At 49.3% G+C, this 21688-nt stretch overlaps 1 protein-coding gene across 2 annotated transcripts in view; it reads left to right on the top strand.

Annotated features, from left to right (window-relative positions):
• The window catches only part of CAPZB (capping actin protein of muscle Z-line subunit beta), a 60839-nt gene that overhangs the window by 33103 nt on the left and 6048 nt on the right, over window positions 1–21688 (top strand). For both annotated transcript variants that reach the window (XM_030963726.1, XM_030963725.1), the window contains exons 4-6: window positions 942–1055; window positions 13577–13718; window positions 14232–14348. In XM_030963726.1, the coding sequence (XP_030819586.1) occupies window positions 942–1055; window positions 13577–13718; window positions 14232–14348 (373 nt within the window). The remainder of the gene's footprint in view (window positions 1–941; window positions 1056–13576; window positions 13719–14231; window positions 14349–21688) is intronic.

Raw genomic sequence — 21688 nt, 5'->3', positions numbered from 1 at the left:
CAGCATCTGTGGATGAGCTCAGACCCACCAATATTAAACTTTCAGAGCCATGGCATATCCTGAGCTGGAAGGGACCCCCAAGGACCATCCAGGCCAACTCCTGGCCCTGCACAGACACCCCAACAATCCCTGGGAGTGTTGTCCAGATGCTCCTGGGACCTCTGACAGCCTCGGGGCCATGAGCAGGCTCTGTCTCCTTGTCTCAGTTGAAAAGCCAGGTGTCTGCTGAGGAAGGCAGGAGCCTCCCCTGAAATGGAAAATATAAACCCCCTCCCTCTGAACTGTTATAATTTTAAAATTAAGGGGCTCTCAGGTAAAGATATGGGAATAGGAATAACAGTTCTTTATTAGGAAAACTAAAAATACAAATGTAATAGTACAAATGAGAAAAAAAAAAAACTATTGACAGCGTCAGACCATGCCCTGCCCCCCTGTGTGTCAGGGGTGGCACAGCCCCATCCCATGGGGGCTCAGCCCTCCTGCAGTGCCAGCTGTGCTGCTGCTGCAGCAGGGATCCTGCACAAGGGGGGAGTTTTCCTCTGCAGCTCCAGGGCTGCTGCAGATGGGCCTGGGCTCCCTCTGGCAATGCAGGGCAGCAGAAAGCTGCTCCTCTGGCAATGCAGGGGGCAAAGCCTGCTGGGGTGTCCCAAAATCTCAGATTGGATCCAGGCAGGAATGCTTGGCTCCTCCCCTGGGCGCAGCATCTCCCCATGGGATGCTGGAATTGGATCAGCCAGGCAGGGACACTCAGTGGCCATGGACAGCAGAGATCTCCTGGAGGGAGCATTGGCTGTGGCAGAGATAAAGAAAACTGCCCAGTGAACAGAAGAGAACTGCTCCACAGATAGGAATGGAACACACAGCCCCGTTTCCAGCCCAAGACACTGTTGTCTGTTTCTCCTGTCCCCTGGTGTGACTGTCCCTTGCCTTTGTCCCTGCAGGTCACCGTGGAGCAACAAGTACGACCCTCCCCTGGAGGACGGTGCCATGCCCTCGGCTCGCCTGCGCAAGCTGGAGGTGGAAGCCAACAATGCCTTTGACCAGTACAGAGACTTGTATGTCAGTCCTACCCTCTGAGCCCTGTCTGTCTGTCTGTCTGTGTCCCCTGGGGCAGGCTGGGGGGAGGCAGCGCTGGGTCTGTGATGCCAGACGTGATGAAATCTGTCAGCTGGTGCCAAAGGCAGGTGCTGAGGTGCTTTCCCACCTCCTTCCCCCTTGAACAGATTGATGCTGTCTCTGTCCTGGCATGACCTGGCTTCTCTTTGATCTCTAAGTTCTGGCTTAAATCATTTGCATTTTCCATTCCCTCAAGGCTGTACTCTTAAAAAATCTCTGTGTGCAGCAGCAGCAGCTCTCACATCTCCCAGTGAAAGGACAGGCACTGAAGTGCAGCAGTTGGGCAGGGGTTGATGTGCTTCTGCTGCAGGATGCTTGTTTCAGGCCCTGTCCTATGAAGGAGGTGTAAAACAAAGGAATTAACAGAGCCTGTGTGGGATCAATGTAGATTAGGCAATGGCTTTTTAAAGCAGCAAGAGGAAGCTGTCTGGGTGAGTTACCAGTTGAGCAGTATTTCTGTAAATTGGGGCTGTGCTGGTCCTGCACTGAATTTACCTCCACATCCTTGGGATGTGATCAGCTTCACCTGTGGGCTCTGTGGTCTCCTAAGCAATGCTGGGGTGGAAAGTGATGCTAAAACTGCACAGCAAGTGAGTGTTGGAAAGCAAAATGAACCAGTGTGTCCTTTACTGGGACACACTTTTAGGGAGGTGCCTAAAGCCCAGGAAAAAAGTGAACAAACTTCATTGCTGCTTCTTGTTGCCTGAAAAGGGAGATAAAACACAGCCTTAGGTGTAGTTCATCATATTACAGTGCTGAGAGAAGCACATTAAAAGGAACTTTTCTAGCTGGGCTCTGTGGCTCAGTGTAAAGGCAGCCTGTCCAAATGTGTTAAACATCACACTTCTGTTACAGGTAGCAAATCTTTACTTCTTTTCGTGCATTATTTTCATAGCTCTCCAACTTCTCTTGTAAGTAACAGTTGTTATTGGTATCTGAACTGAGTGGAAGAAAGGAATTTTGCATATTCAGCAAAGCCAAATTTGCAGTTACTCCCCAGATGCAGAACAGGGCAGGACCAATAACATTTTTAATACCCTGAGACGAAAATGGGGAGGTTTATGGAACCAAGGTTGTCTTTTTAAATCCCTCTCTGCTCAGATGACCATGAAGTCATGGCTGGATACAATAACTTCTTTAAACAGCTTGAATTGGCTGAAAGGAAAGCACAGGGCAGGTTTCTGACTGAGGTGAATCTGCTGAGCCCTGCTCAGCGTGAGGTACAGCAGTACCTTTATATAACAGTCTTCTTGTATTGTGTGGAAGGGAAAGGTGAGCTTGTTCCAAATTCCATCTTTCTGTTTGTCAGTGCAGCTTTTACAGGCAGGAATGGTCAGAGGGGACCCAGGAGGGATCACAGCCAGGAGGGCAGGTCAGACCATGGGCACAGGTGCCAGCACAGAACACTTCAGTGCCTGTTGTGATCCCAGAAGTGGAGGAGGAAAAGAGGACAGGGGTGGCTTAATGTTTGGCTGAGCAGTGTGAAAAAACTTGTGGCATTTGCGGAAAGAATTTACAATGTTAAGGAAATTTAACCTCAGTGTCTGAAGGGTTTGTTGTGCTTCAAATCAGGATTTGTACCTTACCTCCATCAGTGATGTGGAGAGAAACAGGCTTTTGTTCTTGCAGTTGGGCTCTGCAGTTTTCTGAACAAGACAATTGAACTTTTGTGTTTTGACAGCAGAAGCTTAATTTTTACTTGGAGATCAGAGGTTGGAAATTCAGAGGTGGCAGAAATGCCAGCTTCTCTCAGTGCTGCTCTTGCCAACACATTGGGTTGGGAATGGCTGCAGCAATTCCTCATGGAGCAGCTGCTGGAGCTGCCTGGGCAGGGCTGTGGTGGAGAGGTGGCACTGGCAGGGGTGTCACCCCATGGGTGGCAGGGATGTCACTGCCTGGCTGCTGGAGCTGGGAGCTGCCCTGGCAGTGCCTGTGGAGCAGCAGTGGGGCTGGGCCAGGCAGGGTCCATGGAGGTGTCACTGCCTTGGCAGCTCCTGCAGCTGGGCAGGGAGGGCTCAGGGCATCCTGGGCCAGGAACCAGTGTCCTTCCCAGCTCCAGAGCCAGGTACAGCAGAGCTTTTCCAGCCCTGGGAGATACTTCAGGCTCTTTGATGGATTAATCAAAGGGCTAAGCGTGCTGGCAGCCCTCAGGACTGTGTCTTTTGTGGAAATTCTGGTTACTGTTAGATGGGGAGATCTGTGCCAGGTTCACCCTCCAGGAACAGGGATCAGTCTGCAGAAAATCTACATTTTGAGTTGACCTGCAGAGGCTTTCATTCTTTCTGCTCACTCTGGTGAGGTTGCCTGCCCACACAGATCCTTCACAGGGGACACCAGGCTAACTGATACTTCACATTACAAATTCTTAAAAAATGCCAGTTTAAGTGCAGTGGCTGCAGATGAAGAGGATGAAAATGGTGGTGCAGGAGAAGCCTCAAATCTGACACATCAGCTCCTCACCAGCAGTCCCTTAACAGCCTCTTCTGTCCCTCTGTGGGGCAGAGAATGTTCCTGAGCTGCCTCTGTAGCCACAGCTGCTGTTTTATGAAAGAGAGGTAACAGTGAATACAAAATTAATCACAGCACTCACAGGGAACACCAGATCCAGCCTGCCTGAATTTCCTGGGCTGTTCAGGCTTTTTATTCCTGTAATGAGAGTTTCTGCTGGGTTTTTCAGAGCAAGTAGTGCCTTTGTGTCCAGACTTGCTAGACAGCTTCTGCTGTCCCAGGTTGCTCCAAGCCCTGTCCATCCTGGCCTTGGACACTTCCAGGGATCCAGGGGCAGCCACAGCTGCTCTGGGCACCCTGTGCCAGGGCCTGCCCACCCTCACAGAGAGGAATTTCTTCCCAATATCCCATCTAGCCCTGCCCTCTGGCAGTGGGAAGCCATTCCCTCTTGTCCAAATTCTCTCTCCATCTTTCCTGTTGGCTCCTTCAGGCACTGGAGGGCCCCAGTCAGGTCACCCCAGAGCCTCCTCTCTCCAGGCTGAACAACCCCAGGTCTCTCAGCAGTTGCTGTGCACAGGGCTCACTTCACTCCTGGGCTTCCAAACACACCTGGTGCTGGTCATCCCAGCATCTGTAGATAAATGGGCCCTTTTGGGAACATCTCCATCCCACTCTGCTCTCCCCATGTGGTCCCAACCTCCCCTGGATCAGCTCGCCTTTTACCTTTAACACAGAAAGTGCTGATATCTCACAGAATTCATCTCAGGCCTCTCCCAGCACTTCAGATTGCTTCAGTTCTTCCTTGTGTCGGTCCCATTTGGCCCACACACCTTTCCTTTTTAGATTTCTCTTTTCATCAGGTGTGGTAAGTCTCCACCTACGTTCAGTGAGTCACTGCATTGTGTTTGCCATTTCCCAAGGGGCTGGCACCTGCTGTCGTGGGTGTTTTGAGGGAAACAGCCTGGTATGGGTCTGTTAACAGTTTGTGTGCAATAATCCACTCAGATTTGCTTGCTAGGGACCTTAAAATTCAATTTTGTCCCCAAAAGCTTAATGGCCACTGAGGGACTGTTGTGTGAAAATGAGTTTGGGAAAGTCTTGTAGTATTGCATGTAATAAAATCATGTAAGCTGGAGAACAATTCTGCTGAGCCTTTAGTGCCTGTGAACCAGTGCTGAACTGGCCCTAAGTGTCTGCTTCAGTGCAGACTACCTTTAGTATCTCTGGAGTTTCCCACCTTTCCTTTCTGGAGGTATTTGGGTTAAAGAGGAATTACTCCAGGTTCCAGTTCCCTCTCTGTCCTCTGTGTTAAACAACAAGCATGTTTCTTGGTTATCTGTTTTACCAAAATCCATGTCACTTTCCCAAAAAACAACTGTTCCATTTCCATCTCCTGCTGCCAGCTTTAACTCCAGCAGTGCCTGGAGCTAATGCTCTGGCATGTTTGTGTTCAGTAGGTTATTATTCCCAGATGGAAGTCTAATATCTTACACCACTCAGTTAGAGCCTTGGCTTTCCACTTCCAATATGGTGAAGATAATTTCTTCCAACACATGGTTGTAATTTATTGCCCTTTGCTTGACGTGTGTGTGCTTGATTGAAATCAAAGCGTAATGAGGACCAGGGCAGCTGCTTAAATCTCTCTATTTTAGATTCTGCCTTCCCTTGTTTTGGGTTGGGGATAATCAGGCCTTTAATTAAATAATCTAATGGCTCTTTGTTGTCTGGAAGAAATAATTTCTGAAGTGATTAAATAGACCTCCCCTGGGAAGGATGCTGCTGATCTGTCTGCAAACAGGATGAGTTTTGGCAACTTTGGACTGGTTTAGTGACTGACATGCATTTAGAAAGCTATTCCTCCTTTTTTCTGTGGCTTAAATTGGATTTATTGGTCTTTTGATTTTTAACAGCTTTAGAAAAAGATAAAACATCATCTTAATCATTCTGCTCCCGGAAAATGTTTGTATTGATTAAGATTTTGAGTTTTCTCAACAGAGTGAGAATGAAACCTTTGAACTTCTGCTTCTGTCTCTGTTTTGATGTTGATCCATTTTCAGTGTGTTATATTAGAGCTCTGGACCAGGAATTTGGTAGGAGTGGAAGGAGGTCTGGGAGAGGATTGACCTCTGAAATGTCTTTGTTGTGTGTAATCCTTTTATTATTGAATTTTGATTGGAATCTGGTCCAGGATAGTTATTCCAGTTTTGGATAGTGTTAGCAGTGCTGAGGTGGCACCCAGGGCTGTGCTCTTTGCATGGGGACATTCCTGTCCTGTGGATAGAACCCAGGGGTTCTTTGCAGCCAGGTGAGCATCCAGTGCCTTTCCCTGCTCTGGAGGAGAAATTCCTGGGCCGTGGCCTCAGGAATGTGTGGGTTGAGGAGCCTTTGGGCAGGTACAGCAGTGATGTCCCAGTGACAGATGAGTTTGCCCTTTCATTTTTGGAGTGCTCAGGGCTGAGTGTATTTTTTATTTTTATTACTCTGTTTAACTTGTGGAGCAGCCTGGCTTTGCTGGCCTCAGGGATGTCTCATTTTGTGCCATCATCTGTGCTGAGCATGTTCAGATGTCCCATAAACTGCTGGATAGTTCAACTTCCTTTAGCTGTTTTTACCCCTTTCCCTAGTTTATTTTTGATTGCTTGAACAGCCTCTGGCACTGCCTTAGTCCACTTGTCCTGATAAGAAAAAATGGAAACCTCTGTTAGCGCTGCCCTTGGGCTGTGGCTGTTCCTGAGATCTGCTGTGGTGCCATTGGAGTTCCCCTCCCCTGGCAGACCCTGAGAGCCTCTCAGAGGAGCTCAGGCCAGCTCACAAATTACTCTGCACTTCTCACAGGGTTTGTAGCAACTGCTGCATCCATCTGTGACCAGCTTTGCTGTGCTTTGTGCATGGAACAGCCCCAGCTCCACCAAGTAAAGAGCAGATGTAAGAGGTGTGACCAGGGGGGTTTCAGCACAGCCTGCCCTGGCACAGGGTGCCCAGAGAAGGAAGCTGTGGATGCCCAACCCCTGGAAGTGTCCCAGGCCAGGTTGGATGGGGCTGGAGCTCACTGAGGGGTTTGCAGCTGTGAGCCCTTTGTGAGCCCTGTGCCTGTGCTCAGATGCAAACCTGGGCTGCCTGAGCTGGGAGCCCCTGGAAAGCTTTGAAGTGACTTTATTGCCATCAGCTCCCTGTTCCTCATTACTGCTGCAGCCCTTTGTGCTGCCTTTCTCCTGGGCATGGGAGTTCCTGGGGCTTGCACAGCCAGGGCCCTGCAGATTGAATCCAGATGGGTTTGTTGTGCATCCCAGCACTAAGGAAACTGCCTGGGGATGTGCACCATGGGCTGGGACAGCAGGGGAGATTCCTGCCTTGGGTCAGCCTAATAAGGGTGAGATGAAATCTCCTAAGACAGGTCTAAACCATGAAGACTTTCTCTGCTTTCATGTCTGTGTGCTTTTACAGTTACAGCCATGCTGTTTTCCCAAGGAAATTACTTGGATGTAGAAAGCAGAGCAGTGTTGGGATCCCCTCCTCAGCATGCCCGTGGGCAGCTCAGAGCAGAATTAATATTGAAGTTGTTGATAAATATTAGAGGATCTTCTTAGAAAGAGGGGAAAATTAAATGTACTGGCATGCTGGAAAACGAAATCAGTTGCTTTTCATCTGATTTTTCTTCTCTGGGAGTTCCATTTTGGAGCAGCTCTGCACACACTGCATTCTTATCTTCTGAATCGGAGATGTTGGGTGGAGGAGGAGTTTTTCCCTTGGGTTCCCACGGTTCTCTGTAATTACATAAAAACTGAACACTTGGATTAGGAGGTCAGCATTGATGATGCAGCACTGTCCTCAAACACTGCTCTCTGAAGGCTTTAAATCCCTAGGAAGAAATGACTTACATTCAAAAAGGAGATGAAATTTTAAACTGTCAGTTTATTGTGATCTGGAATTTTTGAACTGGTTGTCTCTGATAATATTTTGTATTATATGGGCAGAAATTTACCTCCTGCCCTCACAAATGTGCAGTGCTTTAATGATGGGATTTGAGGACAGAGTAACTTAAACAGCAGCAGCCTTCTTGTGGCAGATCTGATACAGAATTCTGTCACAGAATTGATGTCACATGAGATCTGCAGCCTCCAAAGATTTTGCCAAACTTAAACCACAGCACAGAGGATTTCTGCTGTCTGTTCCCCTGCTGTCCATGTTTGGATTTCAGCTGGCAGAGTGTGGAATGTGGCAGCCTGGGGGTGGCTGAGGCAGTGTCTGTGCTGCCCAGGGATGGCCACGGGAGAAGGGTTTGGGAGCAGTGGGAGCTTCCTGCTGTTAATGAGGCTCTCCCTCCTTTGGACAGTTCCAGAGTGACCCCTTGGCCTGCTCATGAGGTGCCTGATGGAACTGTTTCCAGGTGACTTCTCCAAAGGGATTTGGTCATTCATTTCCATCTGCCAGGAGCAGTCAGATGGGAAGGAGAATGTGAGCAGTACACTTTTCATTAAATAATGAAAGGTGCTAGAAAGCACAAACTGGGAACTTCTGGGAGGCTTTGAGCCTTCAGGATCCCATTGTTTGGGTACTCTTGTCCTTCCTTGCAGAGTTCCTGCACTTCACAGCTCTGCTGAGCAGTTTGAGTCATCCCACCGTGGTCCAGATGTGCTTTTAAGTACAACTGGCATTGAAGTTACACATACCTAAGTGGATTGGTATGTTTGCTCCAGGGATTTTTGCACCTGTGTATGCTGGAAAGAATTCCTGTAAAATACCTGTACAGAGCCCCCAAGCATAATTTGGGCTGAGTTCATCAAGTGGGGTGCAAAACCCCTGGGCTGTGCACAGACGTTGTACCTTCATTTCAAATCTCTGGGTGGGATTGTGGAAGGGCTCCACAGTTGTGCTCCTGGGGCCAGGGAAGGAGAGAGGAGCTGTAAATGCCCTGGACTCTCAGCAGTGTCACATCCTGCTCGTTCCTGATCCAGCCTGTCCTCTCATTAAAGGATCCTGAGCCTCATCACTCACAGCTGGATGGAGGCAACAATTATTGAGGGACAGCTGATCTCCTGAAGAATCTGTTCCTCCTCCTTGAGGTGTGAGGTTGCAGGGCATTTGTTGAACACCTGAGCAGTGTTTTGGGTTTGATGAAAGGTGGGTAGCTCAAATTTGCCACTTCCTTCATATTTCTGTTGTGATTCCTGTGCTGGCTGGAGGTGACAGGGGAAGGGCTGGGTGGGAGTTGTGCCACGTCACTTGGCACTCCAGCTCCTGCTCCCAGGGGAGCTGGAATGTGCTTCCTCACCTCAGCATTTAGGAAATGTTTTGGGTTGCTGTGAGACACCAGCTGCTCACACTGTGACTTCAGTCATTGTCACTCTTATAAAAACATGTGAGCTGAATGCTCAGTATTTTCCTTTGGGGTAGGATTTTCAAATGCCAGTTTTCTTGGAAGTCTGTTGATGTAAATAGCTGGAGACTTTTCCCTTTCTGTGCTGAACTTCTGTAGCTGGAAGAAATAACTATGTGACCTTTAGGGAATAAAAGAAAATATCTTTTTCTGCTTTAAATGAGCCAGTTTGAAACCCTGTGCAAGCCTTTGGAAGGTTTCAGAGCCAGGCTGAGGTTCCAGGTGCTGGTGCTTTGGCATCAGGGGGTTGGGAGAGCCATAAGCCACAGACTTTTTGTCTCTGGCTCTCAGCTACTTACTGGAAAATACACAAATGTTTTTATGGATGAACGATTTGGTTCTGAGGTGTAATTGAAAGTCAGAGCTTGTTTTTATTGCTGTGTGGTGGAAAGTCATTTTCTCCACACCGTGTCCAGGATCTCTTGGTGAGGCTGGGAGGAGAGGAGCATTATCAGGAGGGTCTTGGGGCCTTCCTGGGCTGTCCTTCAGTGCTATAACAAAGTGATTAATCTGCCCTCCTTCCCTGAGGGCTCTGCTGGAAGCTGGGGCATTTCCTCCCCTATCATATCCCTCTTGAAGTTGCAGCTTTATTCTGGCCACAGCCTCTATTTCATGGGTACAGCTCCTGCTCCTCAGTCAAGTTTCCATCCTGTGTCTCCACCCGCTTCAACTTCAAACACTTCATAAAGCTTTGGATCACTCTTAGCTTACATATTTTCTTTTATTCTTGCATTTGTAAAGTAGGTCAGTCTTAAGTGTGACATTTTTTGTATAAAACAGCTTTTTCCAGGAGTTCTGTGGTTGATGAGTAACAGATATAAAAACTCAGTGTTTGATCATGACATTAAAACTATAATTGATTTTGAGTGAACTGCTGGTCTGAATTCTGTGAAGAGAATGAATGATTACTTTGGGCCTTTTGCCTTTTAGTCACCTTCCTGGGCAGCCTTGTAAAAAGTTATTTTCCCAGAGATGGAGCACTGGCTGTCCTCTCCAAGGACAGGGATGTCACTTGGTCTTGATGATCTTTTAAGGTCCTTCTAATTGAACCCAACTGTGATATCATTCATCATAGTTATCAACTATGATAGCAGTGTTTTTCTTGTTAATAAAGGGATATGACAACCATATAACTATTTTTCATTGTTTTATAACAAAGTTTTGTCTGTAGGTAAAGCCTGATTGATCTTGATTGAAACATCCTGGGCTGATGGGTGTCCTTAGGCAGAGATCAGTGACTGCCCTGCTCTGAAGCTGTCCTTTGAGAATGGTTTGTCCCCTGGGGTGTTTCTGAGGTACCACAACAGGAATTCCTCCCACTTGAGGCCTCCTGAACATCCCAAAAGCATCTGCTGGTTGCTTGACTGCTTTGGGAGAGTCAGTGTAGCCAGGTGGGGGTCAGTCTCTTCTCCCAGGTGATGAGTGGAAATGGACTCCCAGCTCGTGCCAGGGGAGGTTTAATGTAGATATTAGGAAAAAAATCCAGGGAAAGGGTTGTAAAGCATTGGAACAGGATGTCCAGGGCAGTGGTGGAGCCACCACCTCTGGAAGTGTTCAGAAAACCTGTGGGGCTGTGGGTTAGTGCTGAACGTGGTGGTGCTGGGCTGATGGTTGGGCTTGGTGACCTCAGAGGGCTTTTCCAGCCTCAGGGATTCTGTGATTCCAGCTCCCAAAGGAGACAGATTGCCTTCTCCAGCCCCAGCTGTGCTGGGGGATCAGGGCAGGGACATCACAAGGACACTAAGGCAGGAGATGTTTAGTGCAGGAGCTGTGTTCAGTGCACTCTGCTGTGTGTGGCTCTGGGGCTGTGCTCTGCCTTGTCCATCCATTTCTTTAACAGAGAAAGTCCCAGTTTGTGCCTTCCTGGGGCCTTTTCCAAGCTGGTTCCTCTCCTGCTTGGATTTTAGTATGTGCTGCATTTCAGTCCATGGTGGAGGGGTTTCTTGGAGGGAGCCCAGCCCTCCTGCAGCAAATCCAAATCCACCAATGTCAATTTAAATTCCTCCCAATCTATCATCCCGTTTTCTATTATGGACCAATTAGCCTGTGGCACCTCTTTATTTTTATTTTAAAAAAACAGGAATGTTCCCCTCATATCCAACTGTGACTTTCTGAGGTTCAGAAATCCCACTCCAGTGCTGTTTGAAGGTGAAAGGCAGTGTAGTGATCAGTTGTATATATTTCCTCCCCATGAAGGAGGAGGGGATTTGGGAGCCTTTGGATAATGTATATCCTGGCGTGCCTTGGATTCAGTCGCTGGCATTGTTGTTCCAGCCTCCAGTTCCTGGGCCTGGCCATGGCAGAGCAGCTTTATTGAAATTGCATGTTGGTATTTAAAACAATATTAATTCTATATTTGATTCATTAGATCTCCAAAGGCACTGAAAGCGTTTCCATGTGTGCGCTGTTGGTTCTGGCGGGAGGTTCTTCACATGGTTTTATGTGGTTTCAGACAACATTTTAGCACATTCTTAAAATACCCACAAAAGCCTTTATGTAAAATCTCATAAAGGTGAACCACATAAAAATTATTTTTTTCCTGTTTCATGTCATTAGGATCAAAGTACAGTAGGTAAGAATAAATTTCCCAAAACCTTGTTTCGGTCCCTCTCTTAATTAATGTCTCATGCTCATAGCAAGGTCATAAAGTGGGTAATGGGGAAACTGTCTGTGCACCCTGTAATGTTCTTAGTGACTGCCAGCTCATTTTGAGTGAATTCACTGATTCTGTAGATGAAAAAGGGTATATTATATATATATTTTGAAAGCAATCTGACTCTGAGAAGGGACAACAGCTGCTTCTCTCTGGCCTCTGATTCCCACTGCTGAAGGAAGGGTGGCTTAGGTTGGAGCTGAGGTTCACTGCAGGACTGGAATTTAACTGCATTAACCAAAATCCATTTGTGAATTCCCCAGGGGATGTAAAGAGGGTGTTTGTTGGTTTGTTAGGTTGAAGTTGCCTGTTGGAAGCCTGGCTGGGATTTGCTTTTGCAGGGCTGTGTTATCAGTGCTTGGCAATGCCCCAGGACAGTGGGTCCTGAACTGCCTGGGCTGGGCTTGGTGAGGAGAGGCAGAGCCACCCATTAGACATGAAAGGCTGTGGTGAGTTTATAGGAAATTATTTACCCCTCCTGAGGTCAGCATTGGTTTGGGTAAAGGCTTGGGTGTCTGCAGTTAAAGGGAATTGGGGCTTTTTGGTGACTCTGCCCTCTTGAAACGAGGTATTGAGCTGACCTGTGGGTGCAGGGAATGTGCTGGAAGTGTTGGGAGTGTCACTGGAGTTCACTTCCAGTGTCTTTTCACCTGACTGCTGGCAAGGGAGGGGTTGGTGTGCTTGAATCCACAGTGCTTAGGGGTAATCCATGAACTGCAAATTGCAGTAAATTGCCTTTTAAGCACCATTCCCAACTGGAAGGCCCTGGGTTAGGAAGGAGGGAAGCCCAGAGTGGGAAGGGTTGATGGTTTTTTCATGTTGGCCCTGAGGGATGCTTTCCTCTCTGGCCGAGGAGGAGTGAGTGGTCACTCCAGGTGTGTGTGACAGTCAGAGGCAGGATGCAGACAGGTTAATCTGCCTGGGAGCTGCCCCTCACATCTTTGGATGATGAGATTTTGCCCCCCTGCAGGCAATGAAAAGTCCGACTACCAACATTTCGTGTCGTTGATGAAGTTTATGAAGTTTCCTCTCCTCCTTTCACATGATCCTTGTCATGGTCACCCCTGAGATGTGAGAGTTGTGTGCCATGAAGGAGTATTTATTCTTCCCTTTTCCTTCATCCTCCTCTGGCTTTGCTAACTTGAGAATGCAATGGATAAAATGCTGTGGTTGCAATTCCAGTTTTCTAGAAGACAGAATTACTGCTTTCTTCCAATAGATGGGTTGTTTACCATTATTTTATGAAGTGCATTTTCCATCTGCACCAGTGTCACCAGAGGGAATGGGGCTCTACAGATCCCATTTTTTGGTTGGTTTTCTGAGTTACTTTCAGCAAAAGACACCTGAGATTGAGGCAATCTGGCTTATTTTCTCTTCTTTCCCATACCTGATGCTGGAATAATAAAACCTCAGCAGCATCTCTACATTTCTGAGATCCCGGGTTCCAGTTCAGCTCCCTTTGCAGTAAATCAGTGTCAGCTTCACACAGACTTTTGAGGCAGCAACATGAAGTTACTTACTTGCTCCCTTTTGTCTTAATTAGTGAACTTTGCTGTAAAGAACTTCCAGACTTTGCCAATAGCAAGGGAGAAGAGGGGGGAAAAGACCAGATTGTAAAATAAAGCCTTACTCTCAGCCCACTTTGTAGCTTGTGCTTTTACCAGCTGTTGTAGGTAATTGGAATCAGAGGAATTGTTTGCTCAAGTCCTGTAGAAATCTGTAAATAGCTCTGGCTCTCACCAGGCCTTTATTCTCCTTCAGAGACATGTGCAGTTGTTTTGTAATTAAAGTCTCAGCATTATGAAGGGATTTGAAGTGCTGTGTTTCTGGGTGTGTAACTGTGAGAGTGTGCTGTCTTGAAAGAAAAAACAAATCTGTATTAGGACTTAGAAATGCTGCTTATTTAAGATGATTATTACTGATATCCGACTCTGGCTTGGGTCCTGCTTGCTTTTAACTTGCCTTTGGGTTTCATCCTGCAGGTATTTTGAAGGTGGAGTCTCCTCTGTCTACCTCTGGGATCTGGATCATGGCTTTGCTGGGGTGATCCTCATTAAGAAAGCTGGAGATGGATCAAAGAAGATTAAGGGATGCTGGGATTCCATCCACGTGGTGGAGGTTCAGGTACAGCCTCTGGGGCAGCTGATACACCCCAGTGAAAACAAAACCCAGTTAATTCCAGACAATTAAGGAGCACAGGTGTTCCACTGAACAATGCAATACTTTGTCAGGCCTGTAAACTTCTTTCCCTTGTTAATTTTTGAAAATGCCCCGAAGCAATTTGGATGGAGATAAGTCAGGGCTGTAATCAAAAAGAATCTCAGAAGAATTGAAAGTATGTTACTTTCTGTGCATGTGATCCCGAGATGTGGGGGGTTTTTTAACATAAAGAGCTACAGATAAATATCACTAATTAGGTAATAAAAACAAGGTATTAGGAGAGTGAATTGCTCTAACTAGATTTGCTTTGGAAAATTAGAGGAATGAGCACACTTAGGATTGTCTGTAAGAGACTGTGCTGCATGAGTGGGGTTAGACTTGCCTGGCCTGTTGTGGGGGACTTGCCAGCCCCCACTTAGCTTTAGGAGGGGTTTTAACCTCCTGCCTCTGTCCCTCTTTGTTCCCTTGCTCTTGCAGGAGAAGTCCAGTGGCCGCACTGCCCATTACAAGCTGACCTCCACAGTGATGCTGTGGCTGCAGACCAACAAAACTGGCTCTGGTACCATGAACCTGGGGGGGAGCCTCACCAGACAGGTAAGGCTGTGTCCTCCTCACACCTGGGCAGCCCCAGTCAGGCACAGAGCCCTGGCTTTGTGAGGTGTTGCATAAACATCTCTTCTCCTGCTGTTCTGCAGCCCAGTGAAATGGGGAATGCAGTGGGTAATTGCCAGAAAGCCCCTTGAACTGTGCTTGACACTTTGGGGATTGCAATTAAAAATACAAAACATCCAGCAGGAGTTCAGACTTGCTTGGAAGTCTCAGTGTGTCTTTTGGTATTCCTGAGTTTTTATTCTTCCATGTGTGTTGCAGATATTTTTATCTGTAAGATTTGCCCACTTTGTCACTGGAAGATTCCAACAGGATTATAAAAATACAGGATGACTTCTTTTCTTACTCTCTTTTAAAAGCCAGCTAAACCACTGAGAACAAACCTGTATTTTGCACTGACAGGAAGATTTTTTTAAGGACATCAATTACATGGTGTCTTCCTTTAGTGCTTTCTCCCTGCAGTACCAGAACACTGATTTTAAAAAAATCTGCTAAAAAATAAGATAAACGTGTCCTAAACATTTTGGGGGTTTTGTGCCAGCATTAATGACTTTGTCTGCCCCCTGAGAGCTGCTTTTCACCAGGCTGGCAGATCCCAGCAGTGCTGCATCCCTGGCAGGCAGGATCTGCTGAGCTGGGCTGCCTTGGATGAGGCTGCTTGTGCCCCACCACCTGCCAGGGGCTTCTCCTCCCTGCTGATGAGCTGGGCTTGCTCTGGGCTCTGCAAGGCAGTGACTGGAGCAGAGTAATAAACTCTGCAGGACAGGAGGCACATTGTAAGGTCATGAGTGACTGCAGAGATTGGCAGCAGCTGAAACTCCTTTATGAGCCTTCCCAGAGCAGACTGGGGCTTTCCATACAAAGGACAATGCAGACTCTGTTAAAAACCTCCAGGTTCTGAGCAGGTTTGAGCCAGGTGAAGCCAAGGAGGGTCTGGGATTGCAGAGAGGGACTGAAACTGGGTTAGTCTTGCACAGCTTGCCCCAGCCTGGGTGATTTTTCTTTCCATGTTGTTGACATTGAAGAAGCTGATGGAAAAGCAAGTGAAGGAAAAAGGCATCTGGAGACAGTTTTGAGCCTTTTTTTGACTCTTTTTGCAGTAATTACACCCGAGTTATGGTGACCCGGACAAATATTTAATCCCAGGCCCTGCTGATGCTGTAAATGGGAGCTGTGAAGTGCAGGCCAAGGGCTTGACTCTGGCCATGGCCCCTGAGCACCAGCTGGGCCAAGGCAAACAGGGGCCTGTGCACAAGGGGTGTCCTCAGTGCACCTTGGCCTGAGTGCTGGCCCTGGTTTGGTTTGACTTTCCCTCTCCAAGCTTCAGGGGGAGATTGATGCCTCTGTCATCATTTCACAGCAGAACGTTGGGTGCAGATGTGGTGCAGGAAGGCAGGGCTGGTGCAGTGCTGGGGGAGGATGCACAGCACAGACAGGAGCCTGGGGCACATCCCAGCCTGGGCTCTGCTGCCTGGGGTGGGACAGGATCCTGCAGAGCACTGGGAAGCTGCAGAAACTTTGCCTTTCAGTTACCTGCCCTCTCCACACTGCCTCCAGCTGTTCTGGGTGAGGAGGAGCTGTTTGTCCCCAGCTGGAATTCACCTGCAGCTGGCCTGAACTGAGTGCAGGGCTTGGACTTGGCTCTAAACCCAGTGTGCCACATCACCCAAGCTCTGCAAGCTTTACTTCTCCTTTTTTGATCAGCCTTTTATGCAGCCTGCAGCAAAATGAGCCACCAAGAGTTGGTTTTAGTTTCCTCTTGAGCAGCCTGTTACAGTTTCACTTTGACAGGTATCAGTAATGTTTTGAAAAGAACTTTGTCCATGGTAAATTTACATGGTTTTGGTCAAGTCAGCATTTACTTGGCCACCTTTGATCCTAAATGGGAGTAGCAGATGTCCTTGTGTTTGAGAGGAAACTCTTGAGGTGTTGCTCATAGCCTGGCTCACAAGTGATGGCACAGCAGCCTCTCAGGGCTTGCTCAGGAGCTCTGCTCAGAGCATTCCTCCAAAACCACTTTGGCCTCCCTGGCTGCACGCAGGGCATGGCTGAGTGCTGGTGGAGGGATTGACCTGGTGGCCAGAGGAGCAGCTCAGGGAGTGCCACGTGGTGGGGCTGAGCTTGGAGCAGCAGTGAGGCTCTAGAAAAAGCTGTTTTCTGCAGGTGGGAGTGTTGCCCTGCACCCACACAACCAGGGGGTTTTGTTGCCTTTGTCAAGGCCATTTGGAAAAGCTCTGCCTGTCTTGAATATCCCCAGGCTGCTTCCTGTAAGGCTCCCACTTGGGCTGTTCCTAAATGTTGCACTCGTTTCTGAGAAGGATTTTTCCTCTCTCAAGACCCTGGCTTTGTTGCTGTGGCTGCCCCTGGATCCCTGGGGGTGTCCCAGGCCAGGCTGGATGGGGATTGGAGCAGCTGGGACAGTGAAAGGTTCCCTGCTCATGGCAGGGGGGGCACTGGATGGGATTTGATCCTTCCAACCCCAACCATTCCAGGGATTCTCTTGGAGTGCTCCTGCAGCTGCCCTGGGGCCCCGTGCTGGTCCCTCCTGGGCAGATACTGCCCAGAGCTCACATCCCTGGCCTGTGTCTGTTTTATTTTGTACACTGGGAGTTGACATCTCTCTTCCAGTGCCTTGACCAACTTTTCCTTGATTTCCCCAGTGCAGTATTTGTCTGCTACAATAATTGTTGTCTCTGTTTCTAAGAAAGAAACAAACATTTTACATTTGTCAGTGGAGAGAATAAGGAAAGGGAGAGACACACAGGATTCAGCCTGTTTTGGGCAGCTGAAAACTCCCCTTGGTGTAGCTTTAATTTACTTGACCTGGTGGATTTTGGAATTTCAGGCTTTGGCTGTATCAGTTCAATTACAGAATTTCAGATTCTGTCCTGATCCAGCAGAGCAGTGAGTGTTTATACACACACAGGAGGTGCAGCACAAACCCCTGTGTGCTGTCACATCCACTCCTTTGTACAGCTTACCTGTGTGCAGAATTGCTGCATCTATGTGCAGGGCTTAATTTACCTGGAGGGAGTGAGATCAGATCTTAGCCAGCTGCAGGCACAGGATCCATGGATTAATTCTGCCCTGAAAACTCTGGGACAGTTAAAGCTGAGGTGATATCTTGACACTGGAGGCTCATTAGGTCCTGGCTGCAGAGTGCCTCTGTGTGGCAGAGCCTCTCCTTTGCCCAGGGGCTTTGGCTGGAATTTTTAGGAATAAATGTTGTTCTACATCAACACTGCCAGAGAGGAGGCAGGGAGCAGGCCTTGCAGGGAAATGAAACGTGCCAGCAGCTTTTCAATTACCTTGCACGTTCCCTGGGGACTGCAGGTACCTCCCAGCCCTGCTGATTGAGGCCAGATGTTTGGCAGATGTTGTTCCCTGGCAGCTCTGGGGCTCCTGGCCCTGTGTGTACCTTGGAACCGCTCGTGTCGCTCGCACTCGGGGCTTTCATTAGGCTGCACTTCATTGGAGGCAGGAGCAGCTGTGGGATCCTGTTTCCCTTGGTGCACAGGAGATGTGAAGGGTTCCCCTCTCCTGGCAGGCAGTCAGCCCTGCACTCTGCTGGGGGGCTCTGCAGGAGCAGGTGCCTCCCCGAGGTGTGCCCTGCACAGAGCCTGGGTGAGCCTGGGCAGGGGAGTGTGCTGGGCAGGAACTTGGCTCAGTCCTGGAGGTGATTTACGTGGGGAGAGGTGGGAAGGGGAGGATGTAAAGTCATGGGGAACTCAGTAGAGGAACTAAAATAATCCATTCCTGAGGATGGTGGTGAGGAGGCTGATTCCTGAGGCCTGAGATTTGGGATGAAAGGAGCACAGAGGTTGATTTTTGAACTTGGAACTCTCTCTAGCGAGGGCAGACGGTTTTACAGAGCTGGATGAAGGCTGGGCTGTGCAGACACAGCAATCCCTGCCTGCGGGAAGAGCTGCCCTGGCATCTGCTGCTGCTCAGTGAAACCCCAGCAGAGCCATTCTCCCTTTATCATCCAGGGAAATCCCTGTGCTCAGCAATCAGGAGACTCATCCATTTCCATCGAGGGCAGCTTTCATGGAAAAGTCATCCCACCGACTTCCAGATGTTGTAACTTTGTTTTTCCACCACTGGGATCTTCTTGTGATCCTTGAGCTCCCCCTCAGCAGTTACAGTGCCCTGGAGTCTCCGTAGTGCAGGGACAGCAGGGATGTGCTGCCAGGGCTTGTCCAGGGAATTATTTCTGCCTCACTTCTGCATCATGAGGGGGGTGAGGCCCTGGCACCTCCCTGGCAGTGCCCCAGGCAGGGCTCAGAGCCACCTGGGACAGGGGAAGGGGTCCCTGCCCTGGCAGGGGTGGCACTGGATGGGCTTTGAGCTCCCTGTGGATTTCACAGAGGTTCAGTTCGGTAAGAGGTGGGAGAAGGGAGCAGAGAGTGGAGGCAGGTGAAGGTTGTGCAGCATGCCCAGGTTTGCCCATGGTTTTGCCTGGAGAGTTGGGCAAAGGGAATGGGAAATCTGGTTACACTGGTGAGAACAAATCTCTGTGGAGGGGTGGGCTCAGTCCTCAGCTGATTCCTGCAAAGCTGCAAGCCCTGCAGAGATCACAACCTCCACTTATTGCTTGCAGTCTGAAATAAATGCTGGAGGGGCAGGCCACATTTTGCCTTACTGATATCCAAATAATTCCACATATTTTCCACCTGGAGCCTTCAGCCTGCCTGTGGCTTTGGGAGCCCTTGGCACACATTGCTGTTTGTGTTTCATTAAAGGGATTTTCACTTTGCTCCATGGCCAGAGCAGCTGTGGGTGTTGTTGGCTTTTCAGAGCAAAATGGAGGATGAGTTCCCTTCTACCTTTGCTGGTATTTTCAGACACTTTCACAATGAAACAAAGTGTTTATCCAACTTAAATGTCCCTCTTTATATTATTCCTCCAAATAATGTTTACAGAAAGCCCAGGCAGCTGCTGTGCAGGAAACATCCCAAGTGAGCAGGGAGCCCTGGAGATGGCCCAGAGGAGTTTAGTGAGATTAGTGAGTGTCCCTGTGAGTCAGCCTGGAGCAGATGGCTGGGGAGCCAGGAGGGGAGCCAGGGGCTGGGACTGGGCTGGGACTGAGCTGGGACTGAGCTGGGAGTGAGCTGGGACTGGGCTGGGATTGGGCTGGGATTGGGCTGGGACTGGGCTGGGACTGGGCTGGGAGTGAGCTGGGACTGAGCTGGGACTGAGCTGGGACTGGGCTGGGATTGGGCTGGGATTGGGCTGGGACTGGGCTGGGACTGGGCTGGGAGTGAGCTGGGATTGAGCTGGTGCTGGGCTGGGAGTGAGCTGGGACTGAGCTGGGACTGGGCTGGGAGTGAGCTGGGGCTGGGCTGGAACTGGGCTGGGATTGGGCTGGGATTGGGCTGGGATTGGGCTGGGACTGGGCTGGGACTGGGCTGGGACTGGGCTGGGACTGGGCTGGGACTGGGCTGGGATTGGGCTGGGGCTGGGCTTGGGACTGAGCTGGGACTGGGCTGGGGCTGGGCTGGAACTGGGCTGGGATTGAGTTGGGAGTGGGCTGGGTCTGGGCTGGGGCTGGGCTGGAACTGGGCTGGGATTGAGTTGGGAGTGGGCTGGGTCTGGGCTGGGACTGGGCTCAGCCTGGGCTCAGCCTGGGCTCAGCCTGGGCTCAGCCTGGGCTCAGCCTGGGCTCAGCCTGGGCTCGCCCTGGGGTTTGGCTGAGCCCAGCAGGCAGTGGGGGTGCCAGAGGGAGGATGAGCTGCTCCTGAACTCAGCCTGTAGAGGGAATTTCCCCTCAGAGCAAACCCAGCCTTATTTAAGCAGCAGAAGTGCTGCTGCCTGAGCCTGAGCAGTGCCAGCCACAGGAAGGAACCTTTAAAAACCCCAACAACTCAACAAAACCCAACTGTTTGTAGGACATGGCTGATCCTGACTCTGCACTCCATTAAACAGCCTCTTGTAACATCTGGCCTTCCAGAGCACATAAAAATGTTTTCCTTCTGGCAGCAGTTTTTATGGAGATGTAATAATATACAGGGGTTTTTTTATAAAAGAAAAAAATCTATTTTCAGATTCTGCTTCTTAACCAGAGCTGGGCCTGTCCAGGTGTGGAGGAGGCAGGCAGGGAGCCTGTGGCAGTGCCTGCCCCTCTGCCAGCTCCCAGCTGCCCCAGACTTGGGCAGTTTGTGGTGGTTCCCAGCTGCCCATGGTGTGTGGATGTGTTTGTGTGGGTCAGCTCTGCATTGTCCCTGCACTGCAGCTGGACCCCTTCTCCAGGCAGTGTCTCCATCCCATGGAACAGTCTGAAGGCAAAATGAAACGTCCTGCTGCTCTTCCTCCCCCTCTCCCAGGTTATCTCTTGCCTTCGGGGGTCCAGTTAAATTACACGCTTCCCCCAGCCTGTTCCAGCCTTGGCTTATTAGAAGAAACCTGTGGCTGGCCCAGATTTTTAAACTCTGCCCTGAGGGAGGGATAGGAGCAGATGGATGAGAGAATTCAGTGGGATTAGTGAAACCCTTTGAAGGCTGCTCTTCCCACTGCATTTGTCTCCCAGTTTTGTTTTCTTGCTGTCTCAGCAAATCTTGCTGAGGTTCCTGATGTTCACAGTTCAGCACTTGGCTGTGTCCTGACCACGGTTACACCTCAGGAGCTGGGCAGGATGGGCTTTGCTGAGCACACTGGGCAAACCCAGGGCACAGGAATATTTCTGTGTCTGCTCTGGGATGTCCTGACCCCCAAGGAGCACTGACTCTGACCCTCACTCATGGAGAAAGTTTCCCAGACTCCAAGACAGACTGGAATCCACAAAAGTGTGAAACAGATAATAGAGAATAGTGTAGGTGTATCACTTGGTGAGAAATTGAGGTTTTGGGGTTTTTAGTGTGTTGTGGATGGAAGCAAGATGGAGGGCACAGGGTGTTGTCCTGGGTTTCTTCTTCATGCTTCTTCTTCCTCCTTCTCCATGGGTTTGGGTGGCATTTTGTAATTGGGCAGAAAAGTCTGCACTGGGGGCTCTTTGGGATCAGTTATTGGGTTAAAAGGGGAAATAATCCAGGTGTCAGCTCTTAATTGGATAGTTTAGTCTGAAAAGGCCTTGTACCAATAGATTGTTGGCCATTTTGTGCCTTCTAATGAAAAGCTGCAGAGCTCACAGGAATGAGACTGTTTCACTGATAAGAAATCATAAACACCTGAGTGTGAACAGGAACTGCTGTCTCAGTGCCTTCAACCCAGACCTGGGGAAACCCACAACTGGTGTCCCCACAGCCCACAGGCCATGGCAGGGCAGGGCTGGGTGCTCCATCAGGCACAGCCAGATGGAACCAAGGGAGTGCTGCAGCTGCAGCTGCCAG

Source organism: Camarhynchus parvulus, chromosome 21 (assembly GCF_901933205.1).
Source record: "Camarhynchus parvulus chromosome 21, STF_HiC, whole genome shotgun sequence".
Classification (NCBI taxonomy): Eukaryota; Metazoa; Chordata; class Aves; order Passeriformes; family Thraupidae; genus Camarhynchus; species Camarhynchus parvulus.
The sequence above is the reverse complement of the archived record's forward strand: the minus strand, read 5'-3'. Positions and strand labels throughout refer to the sequence as shown.